The sequence below is a fragment of the Otolemur garnettii genome, unplaced genomic scaffold (genome assembly GCF_000181295.1).
Source record: "Otolemur garnettii isolate 467f Iridium unplaced genomic scaffold, OtoGar3 scaffold00101, whole genome shotgun sequence".
In the NCBI taxonomy this organism is placed as follows: Eukaryota; Metazoa; Chordata; class Mammalia; order Primates; family Galagidae; genus Otolemur; species Otolemur garnettii.
Genome location: NW_003852496.1, coordinates 7,327,882 through 7,345,835, shown reverse-complemented (window position 1 = coordinate 7,345,835; position 17,954 = coordinate 7,327,882). Strand labels below are relative to the sequence as shown.

Sequence of the window (17,954 nt, the reverse complement as noted above, 5' to 3'; positions counted from 1 at the left end):
GCCATCACAAAACAGGCTACTATGTATCCCCCCCACCCCCCAGATGCCATCACAAAACGCCTTCCGCTGTCTCCTGGGACTACCTCTCTGTGAACCTTCCTATCCCAGTTCCTAGAGATCTGAGTCCTGTTTTCACACAGCCTGTACTGCCTGCCACTGACACAGCTTTGCTGTGGCTCCAGGAAGCACCTTCTCAGGCGCTTCCCTCACTCTGGGCTGCGGGACGACACACGACACAACACAAAAAAACGCCCACAGGTGGATGGGTACTGCAGACCTGCTGGAGAGCAGGGACAGCTTTGTGTCCTCAGCACAGGACTGAGCAGCAGCTGGGGCTGTGGCTGTGGTGCAGTCTAGGCCGCCCCACACTCACCCAGGAAAGGGCCAGATGAAGGGCAGGCACAGGGAGGCAGGCAGGCTGAGGATCTCCACACCACCAGCCAAAGAGAGCTCAGGGTGCTTGGGTGGCCCAGGAGGGCTGCCCAGACCTGGCCACCGCCACGGGCTTTATTCTCACTCCTGGCCAGGAATCCCATAAGATCCCAGGTGGGAACTCAAGGATCTCACTAGGGTTCCACAGCCCCTGGGAACCTGCCTTGGGCAGAGGAGATGCTCTTGCTAGGTGTGGCTTGGGCAGCCAGGCCCCTCACTCTGCCCGGTGGCAGGTTTTACAAAGCAACTGACCATAATCAACCAGAAGATGTTCAAGAGCCTTACAGAGTCAAGCAAATCAATCACCCAAGAAAACACTAAAGGGTCCTTGAAGCTAAGAGGGAGGTGTGGGGGGTGGGGGGCCCACAGAGGACCCACTCTGACCTCATGGGCTTGTGATTCAATTTGCAAGTTGAATTCTGGCCCCGTGCACTACTTGAGGGACTTTCTGCCATCACTGGCAATGGCCAGAGAGCTGAATTCCCTGTGTTCAAGAAATAAGTTCCTTTTATGCCTTAATCAGTCAAAATTTGGGTGTTCTGCTTGCATGTTCCATGCCCTGGCTGATGCCGTCACCTGGGTGCAGAGAGCCAGGTCTCCACGGGTCCAACTGCCCACACACCTCTCCCCCCTGGCCCTGCTGCCTGAGAGTGTGACCCTCTCCTCTCCATCCATGCCCTGATTAGACTGTGAGCCCCTGATGGGCTATGACTATGTCTTACACAGTGCCTGGTACATGTCAGTGGTTGGTAAATGCTGAATAAAGGAATGGCAGTGACACCCTATCCCCAGGTTCTTACCAAAACTAATTAGTGGCTGTCAACATTTGCACTGATAGTTGAACTGTGGTTTAGCTACAGGTCACCCATCTTCTCCTCCAGACTAAAACTGTGAGCACCCTGAGAATAAGACTGTAGTTGCTTCTAGAACACTCCTTTGCACACAGTAAGAGTCTGCACCGTTTGGTTAAATGAATGGATGAAACAAGAGAGTGACATCAGAGTCACCTGTTCCCCAGTCTTACTGGAATTCCCATGCACCAGCACATACTCTCCCCGTTAATGACATAAAAGGTTGTTACAGACCACACCACAGGTAGACACCGGGCAGGGTAGGCTGTGCTGGGGCTCAGCTGGGCTACCCAGAGCCACCATCAGCACTCTGGATGGCTGTCAGACCAGTGCCTTGGAGGAAGCCTGGAGCTGCAGGGACGCAGCAAGGACAGGGCAGGCTCCTGGAGCCAGTGCCCAGAAGCCCAGTCGCCTGGTGCCACACACGTCCTCTCCTCCAGGCACACCTTCCCTGTCTGCTCCCTAAAGGCCTATACTAGGTCACAGGCCCCAGGGATTCAGTGTGAGCCAGAGGCTCAGGCCGTGATTCTAAACCTCAATGCTGATGCCTTCTCTTATTACATTATACATTCCCTCAGGAACCCTAGTTTTAAAAAGATTTATCTTCTTCTATCAAACTACATTGATTAATAACTTAATTTCTGCCAAGCATCAGTTTCTGACCAGCATGCACTCATGACCACAGTGACCACCCACTTCATAGAGTCCCGGCCCAAAGCAAAGCAACCTGACACTGAACTTCATCCGTGTGACCCGAATAACAGGTAAGCACACGATTCCCCTGAGGAGCCTCAGACCGATCCTGATATGGGACCGCAGAGGAAGACTGCTGGAGAAAAACACCTCATCACCAACCCCAGCAAGGTACCCAGAAGACGATATACCATCTTGTCCAAGGCCACAAGTCCTAGGAGGCGAGGCCCAGGCAGGTCTGGGTAGGAATTAATGTGAGAGGTTAGGCTTCCTACTCTGCTACTCCCTCAGCCCAAATGTAGAACTGAGGATGAGGATGGTGCCCTCACTCCTGTCCTCATGGCTTAGTCTCCTGAGTCCTTAGACCTGGACTCCCTCTCAGCCGCCCTCCTGGACATGCATACCTGCTGCCGCTCCCCCGGGGTCAGTGTGGGTGAGAGGCCAGCCGGCCTGCTGGTGTCCAAGCTGTTCTTTGTCAGTGCGAGGGGCTGCTCCATGCTGAGGCTGGGGAGGGACGTGTACAGGTGGCCTCCGTGCAGGCCCATGGTGGGGGCCACGGCACGCTCGATGGGGCTGCGGCTCCGCTCCCGGGGGTCTTTCCGACAGTCTCCATTAGCAGTCTTGTTCCTGAAAAAGAGCAGCATTCACATGAGGATATCTGGCATTTCCTGAAGGGCAAGGGGACACTACGAGCCAGTCACTTCACATCGTTTACCTCATTTCATTTTTTACCTCAAAGCTCAAGTCACATAGCCGACCAGTAAGCTGAGGAGCCAGGCTGCCAACCCAGGTCAGTCTGACCCCAAAGCTCCTAGGTGAGGCACCTCCCAGCAGAGTCTGAAGGACCCTCCAAACAAAGAGAGCACCGGCTCAGTAGCGTCACCTGCGCACCTCCGTCATGACGCCACTTGCAGAGCTGACGTGTGTGCTCAAGGCCAGCTTGGTTTGACAGGAACCTGCCATTTAAACAGAATGACGATGATGACGAACTAAAGTAACTGAAGGCTGCTACCTGCTGAGTCCTGTTCTGAAACTCTACAGGCATTTCTTCATCCCATCCCCCGGCAGCAGGAGACGCCATAGCCACCCTCCTCTCCAGACAAGGAACCCAAGACTCAGAGCAGTTAGTCGCCAGTAAGCAGTGGCGTTTGCTCTGGGACACCGTGTGGGGGCACTCAGGCCAGTGTTCACCTCTCCCCTCCCCAGCACACAAGCAAGAGCATTGTGCTTAACAGAGTCCACCATTAGCCTTGCCTGTGAGTTCCGTGCTCGGCAGACACTGTGTGGGTACAGGTGACGATGGGAAACGCTGTCCCCAGGATACGATCTAGTCTGAAGGCAGCACTGCATATGGCATCAATTAGAAAACGGCCCAACACAGGCTGGGTTTAGGAGTTCACTGGCGCCTATGGTCCCAACTACTAGGGAAGCTGAGGCAAAAGGATCTCTGGAGCCCAGGAGCTTGGGGCTGCAGTGAGCTAAGATGACACCATTGCCTTCCAGCCTGAGCGATAGAAATCCCGTCTCTATTTTGGAACAAGAAAAAAGGTTCTACCAGTAAGGCACAGCCTACAAAAACCCATAAATGCAGTCCCAGGCTCACTCCTGGTCCATCCATCCTCCCCTGTTGATTCCAGGGGGGGTCTCACCCCTTAAACCCACCATGCCCTCTGCTGACAGAGCAATCTTTTTTCATAGCTAATGAGCAAGTCTTCTAGAGAAAAACGTGGCAGATAATGATTTCAGTGACTTTAAGAAATACAAATTATTCAGCAGTTACCCTCTGACCTGGAGGCTGGATGACTGTCTTACTAGAGAAGCCCGGGCTTGTACACCCAGTGACCCTGACAGTGAAGCAGCCACAACCCACCTCCTCATCTGGCTGAGGACGACAAAATACAGCTTAGTACTTTATGACACACGAGTGCACGTGTGTGATGGGCATAGATTTTTAAGATTGTAGATTAACGGCTCGGCGCATGTGGCTCAAGCGGCTAAGGCGCCAGCCACATACACCTAAGGTGGCGGGTTCGAATCCCCAGCCCGGGCCCGCCAAACAACAATGATGGCTGAAACCAAAAAATGGCCAGGCGTTGTGGCAGGCGCCTGTAGTCCCAGCTACTTGGGAGGCTGAGGCAGGAGACTCGCTTGAGCCCAGGAGTTGGAGGTTGCTGTGAGCATGATGCCATGGCACTCTACCCAGGGGGATAGCTTGAGGCTCTGTCTCAAAAAAAAAAAAAAAAAGATTGTAGATTAACTTAAACTATAAGAAATGATACAGAGTGATTCTGTGACCCTTTACACCACTTCCCCTCAATGGTGACATTGTACAGTATCACACCCAGGATACTGGCACCAAGACAACCCAGTGAACTTATTCAGATTTCCTGTTTTACTTGTATTCAGATCAGAGCAACTTCTGCATAGAGCCAAGTTGACCACACCAAGTTAGCATTCTTGGCAGCTCAGCACCATCCTATATGGCCTCTGGCCCTGGTCCCCTTTCCATCCTCAGCTCCGGCTCCATGCCCCCAAATGTTACACTCTGTAGGCATAACCATCTCCTTGCTGTTCCTCAAACTAGATACAGCCACAGAGAGCTATGATATGTGTCCCCTCAAGTTCCCCCAGTCCTGCACTGACCACCACAGGGCAATATTCCGAATCTCCATGTGCCCTGTGCACACCTTTAATCAGGGGTCCTCAAACTTTTAAACAGGGGGCCTGTACACTGTCCCTCAGACAGCTGGAAGGCCAGACTGTGGGCCCCAGGATGAGTTAGTTGCTAAGCAGGACAGGCAGCGGTGGCAAAAACACCCGGCGGGCCAGATAAATGTCCTAGGCAGGCTGCATGTGGTCCGCAGGCCGTAGTTTGAGGACCTTTGATAGTCTGCCTTTGATATCAGAACCATGCTTACACCACTGTCCGTGATCTCTCCATCTGTCTGTTCCTCCCTTCCCCACACCGGGACCTTCTGAGAGTGCAGTCACATTTGTCTCGGGTGCTGCTGCATGCACAGCAGGCACACAGGGAGACGGCACGGGGATGACCATTAAGGAGAGGCAGGCACTCTGGGGTTGGGTCTGTGGACATGCAGAATGGCGGAGAACCGGGAGAATGCTCCCAGCCTTCAGGTGGGTCACGTGGCCCAGTCAGTTCACCAGAGGGAAGGGCACCCGATGGGCGTCAGAGGCACCCATGGCACTCCCTGGCACCGGCACCCTGCCACAGCAACTTTGAAGCAAGCTACTCACAGCCAGAGGGCTTCCGAGCCAAGGCATCCTCATGTACCATGTGGTGACAGTGAGACCCACCTCGGAGGGCTTTAGATGGTGACTGAACAGCACACAAAACCTGCACGGTGCAGGTGACCAGTGAACGCGGCAGAGCCCACACCAGCCCTTACTCCGGTTGCTGATACAGAGTAATTAGCCACCTGGGAGGCAGCACTTGGGTTTCTTCCTGTTTATTCTCTCACTATTCAGAATAAACATTCAGCCCAATAAGTCTATCATAGAAGAGTATGTTCTGGCCGGGCTAGAAAGTGTGCCCCACACATGCTGCACACACCCTTGCCATTTTCAAAACAGTCCAATAGCCATCCATAATGTCATCTTTCTGAGATGATTCGGAAGACATTACAGGTTTCTACCATAAAGGCCAGGGGGGGAGGAGTGGGGGGGGGGGCGCGGGGAACCAATGTCACAGGAGCGTGGACAGAAGGAGGCGCCACTGAGCACTCTGGCAGGCACGCTGCAGACGCCCTGGCCTTCCCTGAATGGGCACCAACTTGCAGATACACACTGTCAGAGTGTCATCCCCCACGCCACCCTCAGTCAGGTTGTCTTCCGTATTTGGATAAATATAAAATTGAAAGCTTAACAAGGTAAGTGAATTGCCTCCCTGACACAACCTCCCCCTCCAAAAGGATGTTTCTGCAGGCCACCTCCTGAATGCTACACGCTCAGGAAACGGATTCCTGAGGTTCTCAGTCAGAATTTGCCTCTGCTGAACTTAAACTTCAGTTTATTTGAGCTATGCTGAGTGAGCCCCTGTTCTATAAAGGTCACAGAAAGTAAAACCCAGCCCCACCTTCTCATGGGCTTATGATCCAGTGGGGACAGAAAGGCCTGGGAGGGGCTACAGCTCACAGTGACAATGGGCACAAGGTGGGGCAGCACGTGCCATAGGAACCCACAGAAAACTGGAGAAAGTTTAAGGATGAAAACTCCCCCTATCATGGCACAAGGGAGCAGGCAGCTTCAGACAGCTTCTACTCCAACCAAAGTCAAGGTTACCAGTACATACAGTGTCACCAACCCCTCACACTCTGCATAGTCACACACGACCTCAGCTGCCTGAGAAGATGTGACCCTGACCATGAAGCTGTGTCACTGGGGATGGGGCTGCCCAACAGGGTAGTGAAATGCCCAAGGCCCCCCAACTGACACTGCAGAGGGTTAGATGGGACAGCTGCACACCTAAACCTGCCACCTGTGCCCCTAGGGACCCACTGTGTAGGAGAGCAGGGAACAGGGGACTTTGGAGATGCAGACCAGAAACACAGTCCAGCAAACACGTAAGACGGTGGGGCTCTACGGATCAAAGACACTGAAAAACACGGAAAGAAAACGTCTGAGGAACTTACAGGTTAATTTTAGTAAAATTATACATTACTCACATTTCCAGCTCATTTTCCTGGTTCCCAGAGCTTAAAGACAGACATTGTTTTCCACATCCCGTCGCACGGCAGTGAATCACCTCCCAGGCCCCACTGCTTCCCAGACGTCACAGGCTTGGGGGCAGCAAGAGCCACGTGCTCGGCCAAGACCGCCACTTGGTGGAGGCCAACTGCAGCCCTGCCCAGAAGGGCTCAGTGGCTCCATGTCAGGACCAGCCAGTGCCATGGATGCTGCGTGTCCCCCAGGCCCAGTCCCCAAGCTCACGCCATCCTCGGGAGGGTGTGTCCACTGCCAGCCACTGAGGAGAGAAAGCTGGGAAGGGGCCTTGACACCACCCGCTACTATACCTCTCTGAGCTGAGAAACCAAGGATGGCTGCGGTGTTTGTGGAAAAGTAAACTAGATTCCAAGTAGTGAAACTGTGAAAGAACCTATCACAGGAAGAAAAGTACACTGTTTTCCTCCCTATGTGCCCTGAAACCAACAGGGGCTCAGAGCTGGGAACAAACCCCTCAGCGTGGATCGCTGGACATTCTCAGAGCTGTAGGAACTGTGCTATTGACGCTACTAACTCAACTCACCGCAGCAAACTTCCTCTGGCCAGGAAGAGCACATGGGTGTGAGACATTTTGAGGTTATATTCTGGGGTCCCTTGTGCTACCCTGCTCAGCTACGGGCTCTGGGTGCAGTTAAAGAGGCCAGGCCCAGGCTGGGGCTCCATAGCATACAGCCCACATCCGGAAGTCATGTGGTCCTCCCAATGCCAGGCCTGTCCCAGCAGGAATGGACCAGAGACCCATAGTAGGGGGAGCAGGGGATGTGTGGGGGTGCTGAGGCTAGAGAGCCCGCCTTCCAGGAGCCTGTATGTTATGTATACTTACTACAATTTAAGAAATAATTTTCAAAAGTATTTTAAAATGTGATGGCTCATGCCCATAATCCTAGAACTCTGGGAGGCCAAGGTGGGTGGATTGCTTGAGCGCAGGAGTTTGAGACCAGCCTGAGCAAGAACCCATCTCTATTAAAAATAGAAGAACTAGCTGAGTGTAGAGGCGGGTGCCTGGAGGCTGAGGCAAGGTCAGGACTGCTTGAGCCCAGGAATTTGAGGCTGCTATAAGCAATGAAGCCAAGGTACTCTACCCAGGGTGACAAAGTGAGACTCTGTCTCAAAAAAAAAAAAGAGCTCCCTCACAGCCTCATAGCCATTGCTCGCTGACTCTGGAGGTCTCTGACATGGACAGGGCAGGTGACCCGGCCCCAGTTTTAGAGAAAATCCCGCAGAGGTGGAAATGAAGGCCTTGCCTAGATGGGACACCACCCAGAGGAACCAGCCCCATGCGCCTCAGCGCTGGGCCCAGCCAGAGATGCCCCCTCACCTCCCAGTTCTGTCCCAAGCTTCCAGGAGGTTCCCCCTTTTCTATCCCAACTCTAGGGATGCATGACATGAGCGGCGCAGATAAGCCGGCCACCCAGGCCTGTCCCCCACGGGCCTGTCCTGCTTCGCTTTCTCAGCCAGCAAGCTTTCCACACAGGGGACTCAGGGCTCCTGGCTGAACCATCCACTCTCGGGAGGGCCTACACTGCATCCTCCTGTCAGATCCTCCTTGGTCCTTGGCATGGGCCCGAATGCACAACAGATGTTTTAATAACTGTCCACTGAATAAATGAATCAGTAAAGTATATATAAGGTCTGAGTCCAGTTAACAGCACATGTGGCAAATGAAAAGGGAATTGATGACGTTTCAGAGAAAATACTAGTGGAAAAGACTTTACAGAACATTTGAATGTTGGGCATCAATAGTAGGGAACGTTTCTTATCTCCACCTACCTTGTCCGTCTTTTGGGGTCCTCTTCCTGCTCTACACGTCCCAGAGCTCTTCTGCCCAGGAACAAGCTCACCCTCTGCACCCCCCTTCTTCTCATGAGTAGAATTCCCTGCCTCCCACAGAAAGCCAGAAGGTGCTTGGGTGTGTCCCCCGACATCCTGGCCAAGCCTCGTCATTCCTCTGTACCAGTTCTAGATGGGAAGTGGGGGGTGGTGGCTGCAAAGGAAAGCCTGGGTACAGATGATGTCTGCGGAGGTGGCAGGAGGTGAGGGAGACACCCTCCTGGATATGGAATGGCTCCAGGCCTTTTCTGTCCCCCAGCAGCAATAAAAGAGGCAGAACAGGAGGACGCAGCACGGGCCTTGCTCTGGGCCACTCCTCTCTCGCTCCCAGGTCAGTCCTGTCCTGTATCTGGTGCTGCTTTAACACTGTGTCACACCACATGTCCTGTACAGCCAACTCCCTGTCGTGGGTTTGGGCTCTACCCATGTTCTGACACAGAGACCTGGCTTATCTGTGTCGTTTGCCCACACTCTGGTGTCCTGTGTGAATACACCACAGCTCATGTACCCACCGAGCAAGGGGTTCTGCCCTTCTCTAGGGTAGCTATTTGCAGGTGACATGGCCGTGCTGTAGAGCACGCTGCATTTTGACTTCAGTAGATGTGGCCAAAAACCTTACAAAGCGCTTGTCCCCTTGCTCTCCTCTGCCAGCTGTGGCCGGCCGGCCACCACTGCCGATGTGCTCCTGGGTGACAGCAGCCTGTGGATTTCTGTCATTCTCATGGCTGGGGACTGCTCCTACTTGTTTTCATTGCTCTTTTCTCAATTTCCAATGATGTTGGGTACCTCTTCATCTATTTACTTTCTCCTGTGAACTGTAATGGGCTGAATTGTGTCCCCCAATTGATGATTCCCTGACCCTAGTATCTGTAGAGGTGAGCTTACTTGGAAACAGGCCTTTCAGAAGACCCAGAAAGATGAGGTCATCAGAGTGGGCCCTCATCCCATACGGTGGGTGTCCTATTGTCAAAAATGGGAAGTGTGATAAAGTTGACAGACACAGAGGGGGCATGACATGAGAGGCACAGGGAGAAGGCGTGTACAACCAAGGAATGCCTGAGTCAGCAGAAGCCAAGACAGAGGCCTGCAAGAGACCCTCCCCTCACAGCCCTCAGAAGAAACCAGCCCTGATCTCAGACTTGTAGCCTGGGGAGCTGCAGACCACTTTAGCTGTGCCCGGATCACAAAGCCCTGGCAGGCAGACAGTTTCCACGGCCTCCTCCCTTTGTTCCATGTTGTTATCTCCATCTTTAGATATTCCCCACACTCATGTTTCTTTTGCTTTCTGATTAATGAAGAAAAACATTTTAAGCTTCCTCTGGACATTTTAAGAGTGCTCCTGGAGATCCATTGGACCCCAATATCTGTCACGCACACCTATTATTTTAAGGCTATGTCATCAGCACTGAGAATGACAACTCTAGGACAGGGCAGGGTAGGGCCAGGCAGGCCAGTGAGAAGCTGGAGGGCTCCCTGTCCCCTGACCACCCACAGGTGGGTTCAGGAAGCCAGGAAAAGACAGCCCCCTCTCCCACCCCTTCATACAAGAGAGGAGACATCTGTCAGCCAAATTATTACCCCAAACCTTTGGCCTCAGCAGCAGTTTGGACAGATGAAAGGATGAAGGAAGCACAGATCTCATTGTTCCGCACTCATGGGTCCAGTGACGATGAAGATCACAGGCAGCTGTGAGTACCGTCCAGCCCTCCGCGGTGCCCATCACTTTCCTGTGTTACACCGGGGGAAGTGGGCAGGGAGGTGGCATGCCAGGGACTCGATTGGGCTGGCCCTTCCTCCTCTGCCAGAACTGGGTGAGAGTTTTAAAGTTAGCTCCTGCCTCTGGTGTGGGAAGGACAGGCTGCATCCCCAGCAGAGTGAGAGGAAGCCCTCGTTTCTGCTGCCTTCTTGTTGACTTGGACTTTGGCCCTGTAATGGAGTCAAGGGCTTCCAATCAAAGCACTCTCCAGAGTGAGAGTCCTTCAATCAGCATAATCGGCAGCTCCCCCTTCCTCTTCTCTTGGGGAAGGAAGGTGCTCTGTGGGCAAAGTGGGTCTCTACCCGCTTTGAGCACCATCTTGAGGGACCAAGACACTCAGAAACCCAGCTGATCTGAAGCCACAGTTCACAAGGACCCAACAGTGGCCACTTACGAAAAGCTTCCAGGTAACGGACACGTACACCTTCAGAGGGAAAGCCGGTTTAAAGATGATTTTAGTTCTAAACCTGTCTGAAACACCCTGCACTTGCTTTCTTCTCTCAGCGACCAGGGTCTTCATTGTGAACATCCAATAACGATGTTCACAGACAACATGTGGTGGCAGTGGGAGCCTTTCAGGACAGGCCTGTCTGCTCCATGCTGAGCAGTCCCAGAAGGCCTGGCCTCTGTGTTCCTGGGCCATTTCCTCCCTTTGTTTATCAGGGGGCCATTCCCTGAAGCCAGAAACCCAATACTAGGCAGGCCTCACCTTTCCCTTCTCCCAGGTGGGCCACAGAGCCAGGTGGGCTAGAATGATGAGTCAAATCAGAAGCAAGAGCTAGAGAGGGGTAAAGAAAAGGGACATGACCACCAAGACTGACCAGTGCCAGCTTTCCTGAGGTCAACCCAGGCGCCCAGGGCACATTGCTGCTTTGCTCCACCCCCGCCCTCAGGCTGAGTCTGAGACACACTGGGGGCACCCTCCTTGGGCTAGAAAAGTAGAGCGTAGGACCCACTGCTTTAGATGCCACCTTGGGAAGGCAGAGGAGGGAGGGGGAAGCATGCACCAGCCCCAGCCTGGAAGAGAAGACACATCCCCTCCGGAGACACACAGGAAAAGTGACTCTGCGCACCGTGGGCTGCTCAGAAGTTTCCGTGAGTCAGTGTCTAGAATAGTGCCCAGCATACAACTATTCTGTGAACCAACCAACCAGAAAGCAAACCGAGTTTGGGGAGAAACCAGCACCACCAGGTTTGACTAAGACAGAGGAACTCACGAAGCTTGGTGAACTGGGGCTGTGACTGGCCCCGGGTTCCTGGAGAAATGACAACCCCAGAGATCACAAACCTGCCCCCATGCCCAGCCTGAGAGCACATCCCATTGTCACCCCTCTCCATCCTCCCACTGGGGCTGTGCCCTCTTCTGAAGGCTCGCTCTTAGTTTTTATTCCACATTATACAGAAAATCGCTGCTATTATAAAATTGTTTAGTGAAAAGCCTGGAGGCTTTGTCCTACTCAGAGAGAGCTTCATGATTAACCAGGCAGATGCAAATCCCTGCACCAGCAAAGATCCCACCAACACTGCAGGCGGCTGCTCACCACCTCCTTAGACTACCAAAAGGTGCAATATAACCTTCTCTCTGACAATGAACAGAAGCTACTTCTAATACCTTTTCCTTTAGTTCTATGTCTCCCCTTCGGAAAAACTTCATGAATTGTTTCCTCTTCCCATTATTAGAAAGCTGTTTCTGAGTCAGCCTTGCCATGCACAGAACTCTCACCTCACCAGAACACCTTCAAATCCCACCACTACAAGACCCCTTCTCCATCCTGTCACCCACGCTGCACACTCTGCGCCGAACACCCATCTTTAAGGGGGCGGCTAGGACGAGACCTAATACTCCAGATGTCACTAAGGAAAAATGTCATTCCCTTCAATTTATGGCAACATAGTTCTGAAATAAAAACCAGGGTATGTGGCCTAATAAGTAAAAACTAAGGCTGACAGAACATTATGGAATTTCCCGTAGACATTAGGATTAGACTTTTAACAAAATAACCCAAGGTGTCAGTAGTTACCTCTGCACTCAGGACACACAGAGGGCAGGTGGTTGCCTAAAATCCTCCCAGCTTTTTTTCCTCACAGTTCAGCTTTGTGACCCCACAGGGAAAAAAGAGCAGATACAAAAGCGTTCCTGCAGATACATGCGCCCTGCACACACGCCTGTCAATCACAGCTCCTTTCTGAGCCACTGGGTTCATGGCAGTCCCGTCCTCCCTACACCAGTCACATCCCCATCTGAACGCCAGCAGCCTTCCCACGTGTCCAGCCCTGCGGTTGGTAGTAGCCAGACCCGAATGATTTCCTGGACTTCTTCATACTAGAGGATAACCTCTGATTCGATGGATTTCTTCAGTATGAAACAAAATGTAGGAAGCTGACTTTCTTCTAAAGTTACCCACCTACCCTGACTGCTCTCAGAAAAGGCAAACAAATGAACAAACAAAAAATGCTATGGCTTTTTGTACAACTATGCCGAGAAGTTTGACATTTTTTTTTTTTTGAGACAGAGCCTCAAGCTGCCCCCCTGAGTAGAGTGCCGTGGCATTACAGCTCACAGCAACCTCCAACTCCTGGGCTCAAGCAAGTCTCCTGCCTCCGCCTCCCAAGTAGCTGGGACCACAGGCGCCTGCCACAACGCCCGGCTATTTTTTGGTTGCAGCCGTCATTGTTGTTTGGCGGGTCCGGGCTGGGGATTCGAACCCGCTACCTTAGGTGTATGTGGCTGGCGCCTTAGCCGGTTGAGCTATAGGCACCAAGCTGAGAAGTTTGACATTTTAAGCCCTGAGTATATGAAATGATCAAACATTCATCTAATAAAGGATCTTGAGACACCTACACGTACTAAATAGCCTTTAAAATAGCGGTAATAAAGGACCTTCCATCTGAGAGCAAATTATGTGGTGGATCCATTCTCAGCATTAATCTCCTCTTAGTGCCCAGGCAGCCAGGGCTGAACTCTATCTTTACAAAAAGTAGGGGGGAAAGCTGGCTATGTTTTTTTTTTCTTTATAGAAATAAGTATTCCTTAAAGGAATGATTATTTTGAGGACCCCCAGGTGCTTAGAAAGGTTACTATATTGACAATTGATAGGCTAATTACAAATCAATCTCCTTTGTTTAAAGCAAAGTTCCCAAGGGACCTGATCAAAAAATAGTACTGACAGCCTATTTCATTTTCTCCAACTTATAAAACTGCATTTTCTTTTAAAATATTCTCATTTTCAAATTCTGCATAGAATTCAGAACTAACTTTCCCGAAGGCATCTACATGGCTTTACTGTATTATCCCTGACATCTAAGAACAACCCCCTGGCTAATAAATCACATTTAATCCAAAACCTGGAAGCCTGAAGAGTGGAAGAAAGGCACCCAGGGCGATGTGATCATCCCCTTCAACAGTGAAAGGGCAGCATTTCCCTAAACTTGTGACTTAATGGTTCTAAAAATACCTTTGGAGGACCCAAGGGAGGATCATTCCCCAGTACCCGAGTCACACCTCTCCTTTCCGCAAAGGCTTCCAAAACCAAATGGCAAGGGTTAATCCTAACTACTCTTTAAATTAAAATTACCACCCCCTACGGTCACCACACTAGAACTCCTGATCCCTGGGAACCCGGTATCCTGTTCTCGGAGAGCCGGAGGTCTGCCCTCCAAACTGCCTGTGTCTGCTTCACCACCAGGCTCATCCTAGGAGAGCGTGGAATATAAAGAACGGACACAGGATAGATTCGGTAATGTCTGCGCAACTGAACTGAAGTTAATCATTCATCCAGCTTTTTAAATTTATTTTTGGACTGTGGTAAAGTGCTTATGCAAAACAAAGTTCCATATTCAAGAGTTTTAAGTGTTCAGCTCAGTGGCATTGAGCACATTCAGGTGTGGCGCCATCATTGCCACCGTTCAACTCCAGAACTCATCTATCACCCCACAATGGAACTCTGCAGCCATTACACATCAACTGCCCATCCCCCTCCCAGCACCCACCATCCCGCTGTCTCCACACTCCTGACCGCTCTAGGGACCCCAGATAAGTGGAAGCACAGTGTCTGTCCCTCGTGACCTATTCACTCAGCGTAACGTCCTCTAGGTTCATCATGTTGTAGCCCGTGTCAGAATGTCCTTCCCTTTTGGGGCTAACTTATATTCTATTGTTTGTGTGTAGACCACATCTTGTAAATTCACTCTGCTGGCGACGGGCACTTGGGTTGCTTCCAACTTTTAGCAACTGTGACAGTGTGGCAGTGAACACAGGTGTGCAAATATCTGTTTGAGTCTCTGTTTTCAGTTATTTTGTGTATATAGTACCTATAGGGAGAGAGAAATGCTGCATTATATGGTAATTCCGTGTAATGTTCAGGTCTCAGGAGTTTTGACAAGCCATTGGGTAACAAAGGAGGTTGGAACTACGGGATACATCTTTCATTCCTTCCATGTCCGGCCCTTCCTACTTAAAAAAACCCAAAGGATGAGTCTGGTCCATAACGTCAGAAATTTGCAAGGCTTTGTAAAAACAGCCCACGTGGTTCATGAGAGAAATGCTCATGAATAATAAACATTTGACATAAAAATTAAATAGACAATGAACATCCACCCAACTCACTGACTTCAGTAAATTCAGCGACTTGAGGGACTAGCTAGCTGCAGTCGGGGACGCTATAATCCAGTGAGCATTCTGGAGACTTACAAGCTACATATTTGTGGTTCTCATTTCTCACTATGAGCCTTTAAAAATCATTTCAAGTCGTGCATGGATGGCTAATGTTAATAACACTAATAACTACCATTCATGTAAGGGTTCTGCACATACAGGATTGCTAACAAACCCTGTTCAGTCTGCAACTCCTCCATGACGGTTGGACATGCGTTTCTCCAACGATGAAACTGAAACCCGGTGGTCCCTATCTGTGCAGGCAGGTGAGTGCACCTGGCTGCTGGGCTACCAGGGGGCCCAACCCTCCACTCTCCATTGTAAGCTCAGCTTCATCCAGAAAGAACAAGGAGGGGAGGGGAGGGAGGGAGGAGAGGCTGTTCTGGAGTTCTAAGTTCCTGAGAGACAAAACAAAAGCATTCATTTTCTATTTAATGTGAAAGATCTCTCATTCTCTAATTGATCCTACACTCCAAGGCAACTTACAGGGGAAGGACTCAAGGAAAATTTCCATGGAGGGAAGTGGTCAAATAGCTGAGGTCAGAACCTCCAGACTTCAATTGTGGCCAAGTGCTTTTATTTCCCTTGTAATTTTCTTTAAGAATAAATGTTAAACCTGAAACATAACTAACCCCTTCTGGAGGCGATCCTGGCAGCTGCACTGAGGGGGAAGAAAAAAAGCACCCTGTACTCCCCAAATCGCAGCCACTCAGACTGTGCACCATTGTCTGAGGTGGTCACATGACAACGGGGGGGGGGCATGTTAACCATCACCTGAAACTTGGTTACTTCCAGGCCATTAAGGAAACAATCCCCAGTGTGCATTAACCCTTCCAGCTGCCATGTCACCAGCGCTGCAGCCACTCCTGGCAGCCCTCTCGTCCCTTCCAGGCCCCTCTTAGGAGAAACTGTTCGTGGCAGAGATCTGATTGGGACAAGGTGCCACTGGGTGAGGAGAGAGGGTTGAGAAGGAAAATCTGCTGTCCCTTCTGAGAGAAATCAACTCTTACCTCTCCCAGCACTTGCTGCCTCTTAGTTTAAATTAATTACAGCTGAAAATACAGGGTTTGCCATCTGGTTTGAAAAAGCAAGGATAAGGGAATAAAATGAAAGGGTTCTTGGTACTAACCTCACTTTAATCATTGCCAAAGAGCATGAAGACAGCCCAGCGTCCTCCCACAAGAAAGCCCGGGGCCTCACGAACTTGGCAGCCAGTCCCAGCACAAACGGGACGGGCCGCGCCTGTCAGAATAAGAGTCCCCGAAAGGAGGGTTGGCGGCGTGGTCAGGGGCCCGCCGCTGCCCTGCGCCCCAGGGAGAGTTTCCTGCGGGCCTGGGGATAGGTTAGGAACTCCCAGGAGGGTTCAGTTACAGAGGGGGGTCTTGGGAGCACGTTACATGCCTCATTGCAGTTCCATCTGGTGAGAAAATAGATCTGCTGTCGGAATGATCACGTGTTACTTCCTCTTTCTTTGTTTCCCCATCTTCCATCACTCCAGGCTTTTATAAAACTCCCAAGTAAAGCTAAACCAAACTCGGAGAGGAAGATTAACAAAGCCGGAGAGGCAGGCAGGACCGCGCAGCTGGGCCCTCAGAGAAGGAATGCTGAAAATCCCAGATTTCCTCCGGGGCTGCAGCCCCAACTCCAGTCCCGCTCCCACCATGGGAAGCAGCCTCCTTCTGCCCTCCCCACCCGCACAATCTCGGAGGAGAGGCCTCGCTGTCAGGACACAGGATGCCCAGAAATGCTGACGGCAGGCCTTGGAGAGCCATCCTGGGTTTGTCTCAACAAACTTTGGTTGGGTGCAAATAATTGCCAAGTCTATGCTTAACCCTATCCCAGCATCAAGTAGCCCAAAGAAGTGGGGAACATCCGTTGGATTTTCAGCCCAATTTCAACTTTCACCTGCCCACTCACGGCCTAGAACCCAGGTGAGTTTTGCAAGTTAAGACCTAGTCGCACCTGAGCCAGGCTGCTTTCAGAAAGTTATACCAACCGAAGCGCTGTGGTTGTTACTGGAATAATCTGATCAACCAGAGATTAGAACAGAGAAGATAAAAGCAGATTATGAAAACAGCATTTCTGTCCAGGGGAAAAACACATCTTCAATCCAAAAAGGATGGGAAAGTTGTCTTCCAAATCCTGCCCTGACAGAGTCATTGTCTATAGCAACAGTGTCCATAACATTCAAAATCTCAGGAGTGTAACTTTCTAGTAAATGGTACATCTGTCAAGCCACAGGAAACATCTGGTAAAATGGTTAAATGAAAACAGAATTTCAACTTTTTTTAATTTTAGAGCTCAAGCGTACTACTGGTACCCAACGAGAGACTACTAACACAAATTCTCTAAAAGCTCAATGAGATAGTAAAAAATGTCCTCGAGGGGAAAAGGGGAAAAATAGAAGACAACTCTGAAGACATCAGACTGCAAGCCCATTCTTTTGTTCCACTCCTGCCTCTCCAGCCCCTCAGCTCTGCCCTGAACACTCCTGAAACCTTCTCAGCCCCAGTTAGGTCCTCCTCTGCCCAGGGCAGCCTCCTCCCCCCACATTCCCATCTCCCCCAGTGTGGGAACACGGGAGGCCTTCAGGGGAGGTTTGGAAAGATGAACTAAATGAAGTAATCTACAAACAGTAAGCTCCTCTCCGTTCTGCAGGGAACATGTATTAAGCATACACACTGCATCCCACCATCAGGACACACCCTGGTCTATGTTACAAGGTTATTATCCTACATAGTTTGGTCCTTTCTACATTTTAGAAGCCTTTTCCATTAAAGAAAAGATTTAATGATTCACCTGCATTTGAATTAAAAAAATCTTTACTTCAAAAACACAGTAAAAAAGAAGTTTCCATTAATTACGTTTACATGGCACGCAAATATCAGTTATTTTCCTAACACATCAGAGAATCCTTAATATGAGTTGTTAACATAACAAAGGAAAAAGGTATAAACAAAAGAAGAAATTTATACTTCACGAAAGAAGAAATATAAAT

At 50.7% G+C, this 17,954-nt stretch overlaps 1 protein-coding gene across 2 annotated transcripts in view; it reads right to left on the bottom strand.

The window, feature by feature from the left end:
• Positions 1-17,954, bottom strand: part of VGLL4 (vestigial like family member 4) — a 92,508-nt gene that overhangs the window by 4,977 nt on the left and 69,577 nt on the right. For both annotated transcript variants that reach the window (XM_003796248.3, XM_023516978.1), the window contains exon 3: positions 2,381-2,603. In XM_003796248.3, the coding sequence (XP_003796296.1) occupies positions 2,381-2,603 (223 nt within the window). The remainder of the gene's footprint in view (positions 1-2,380; positions 2,604-17,954) is intronic.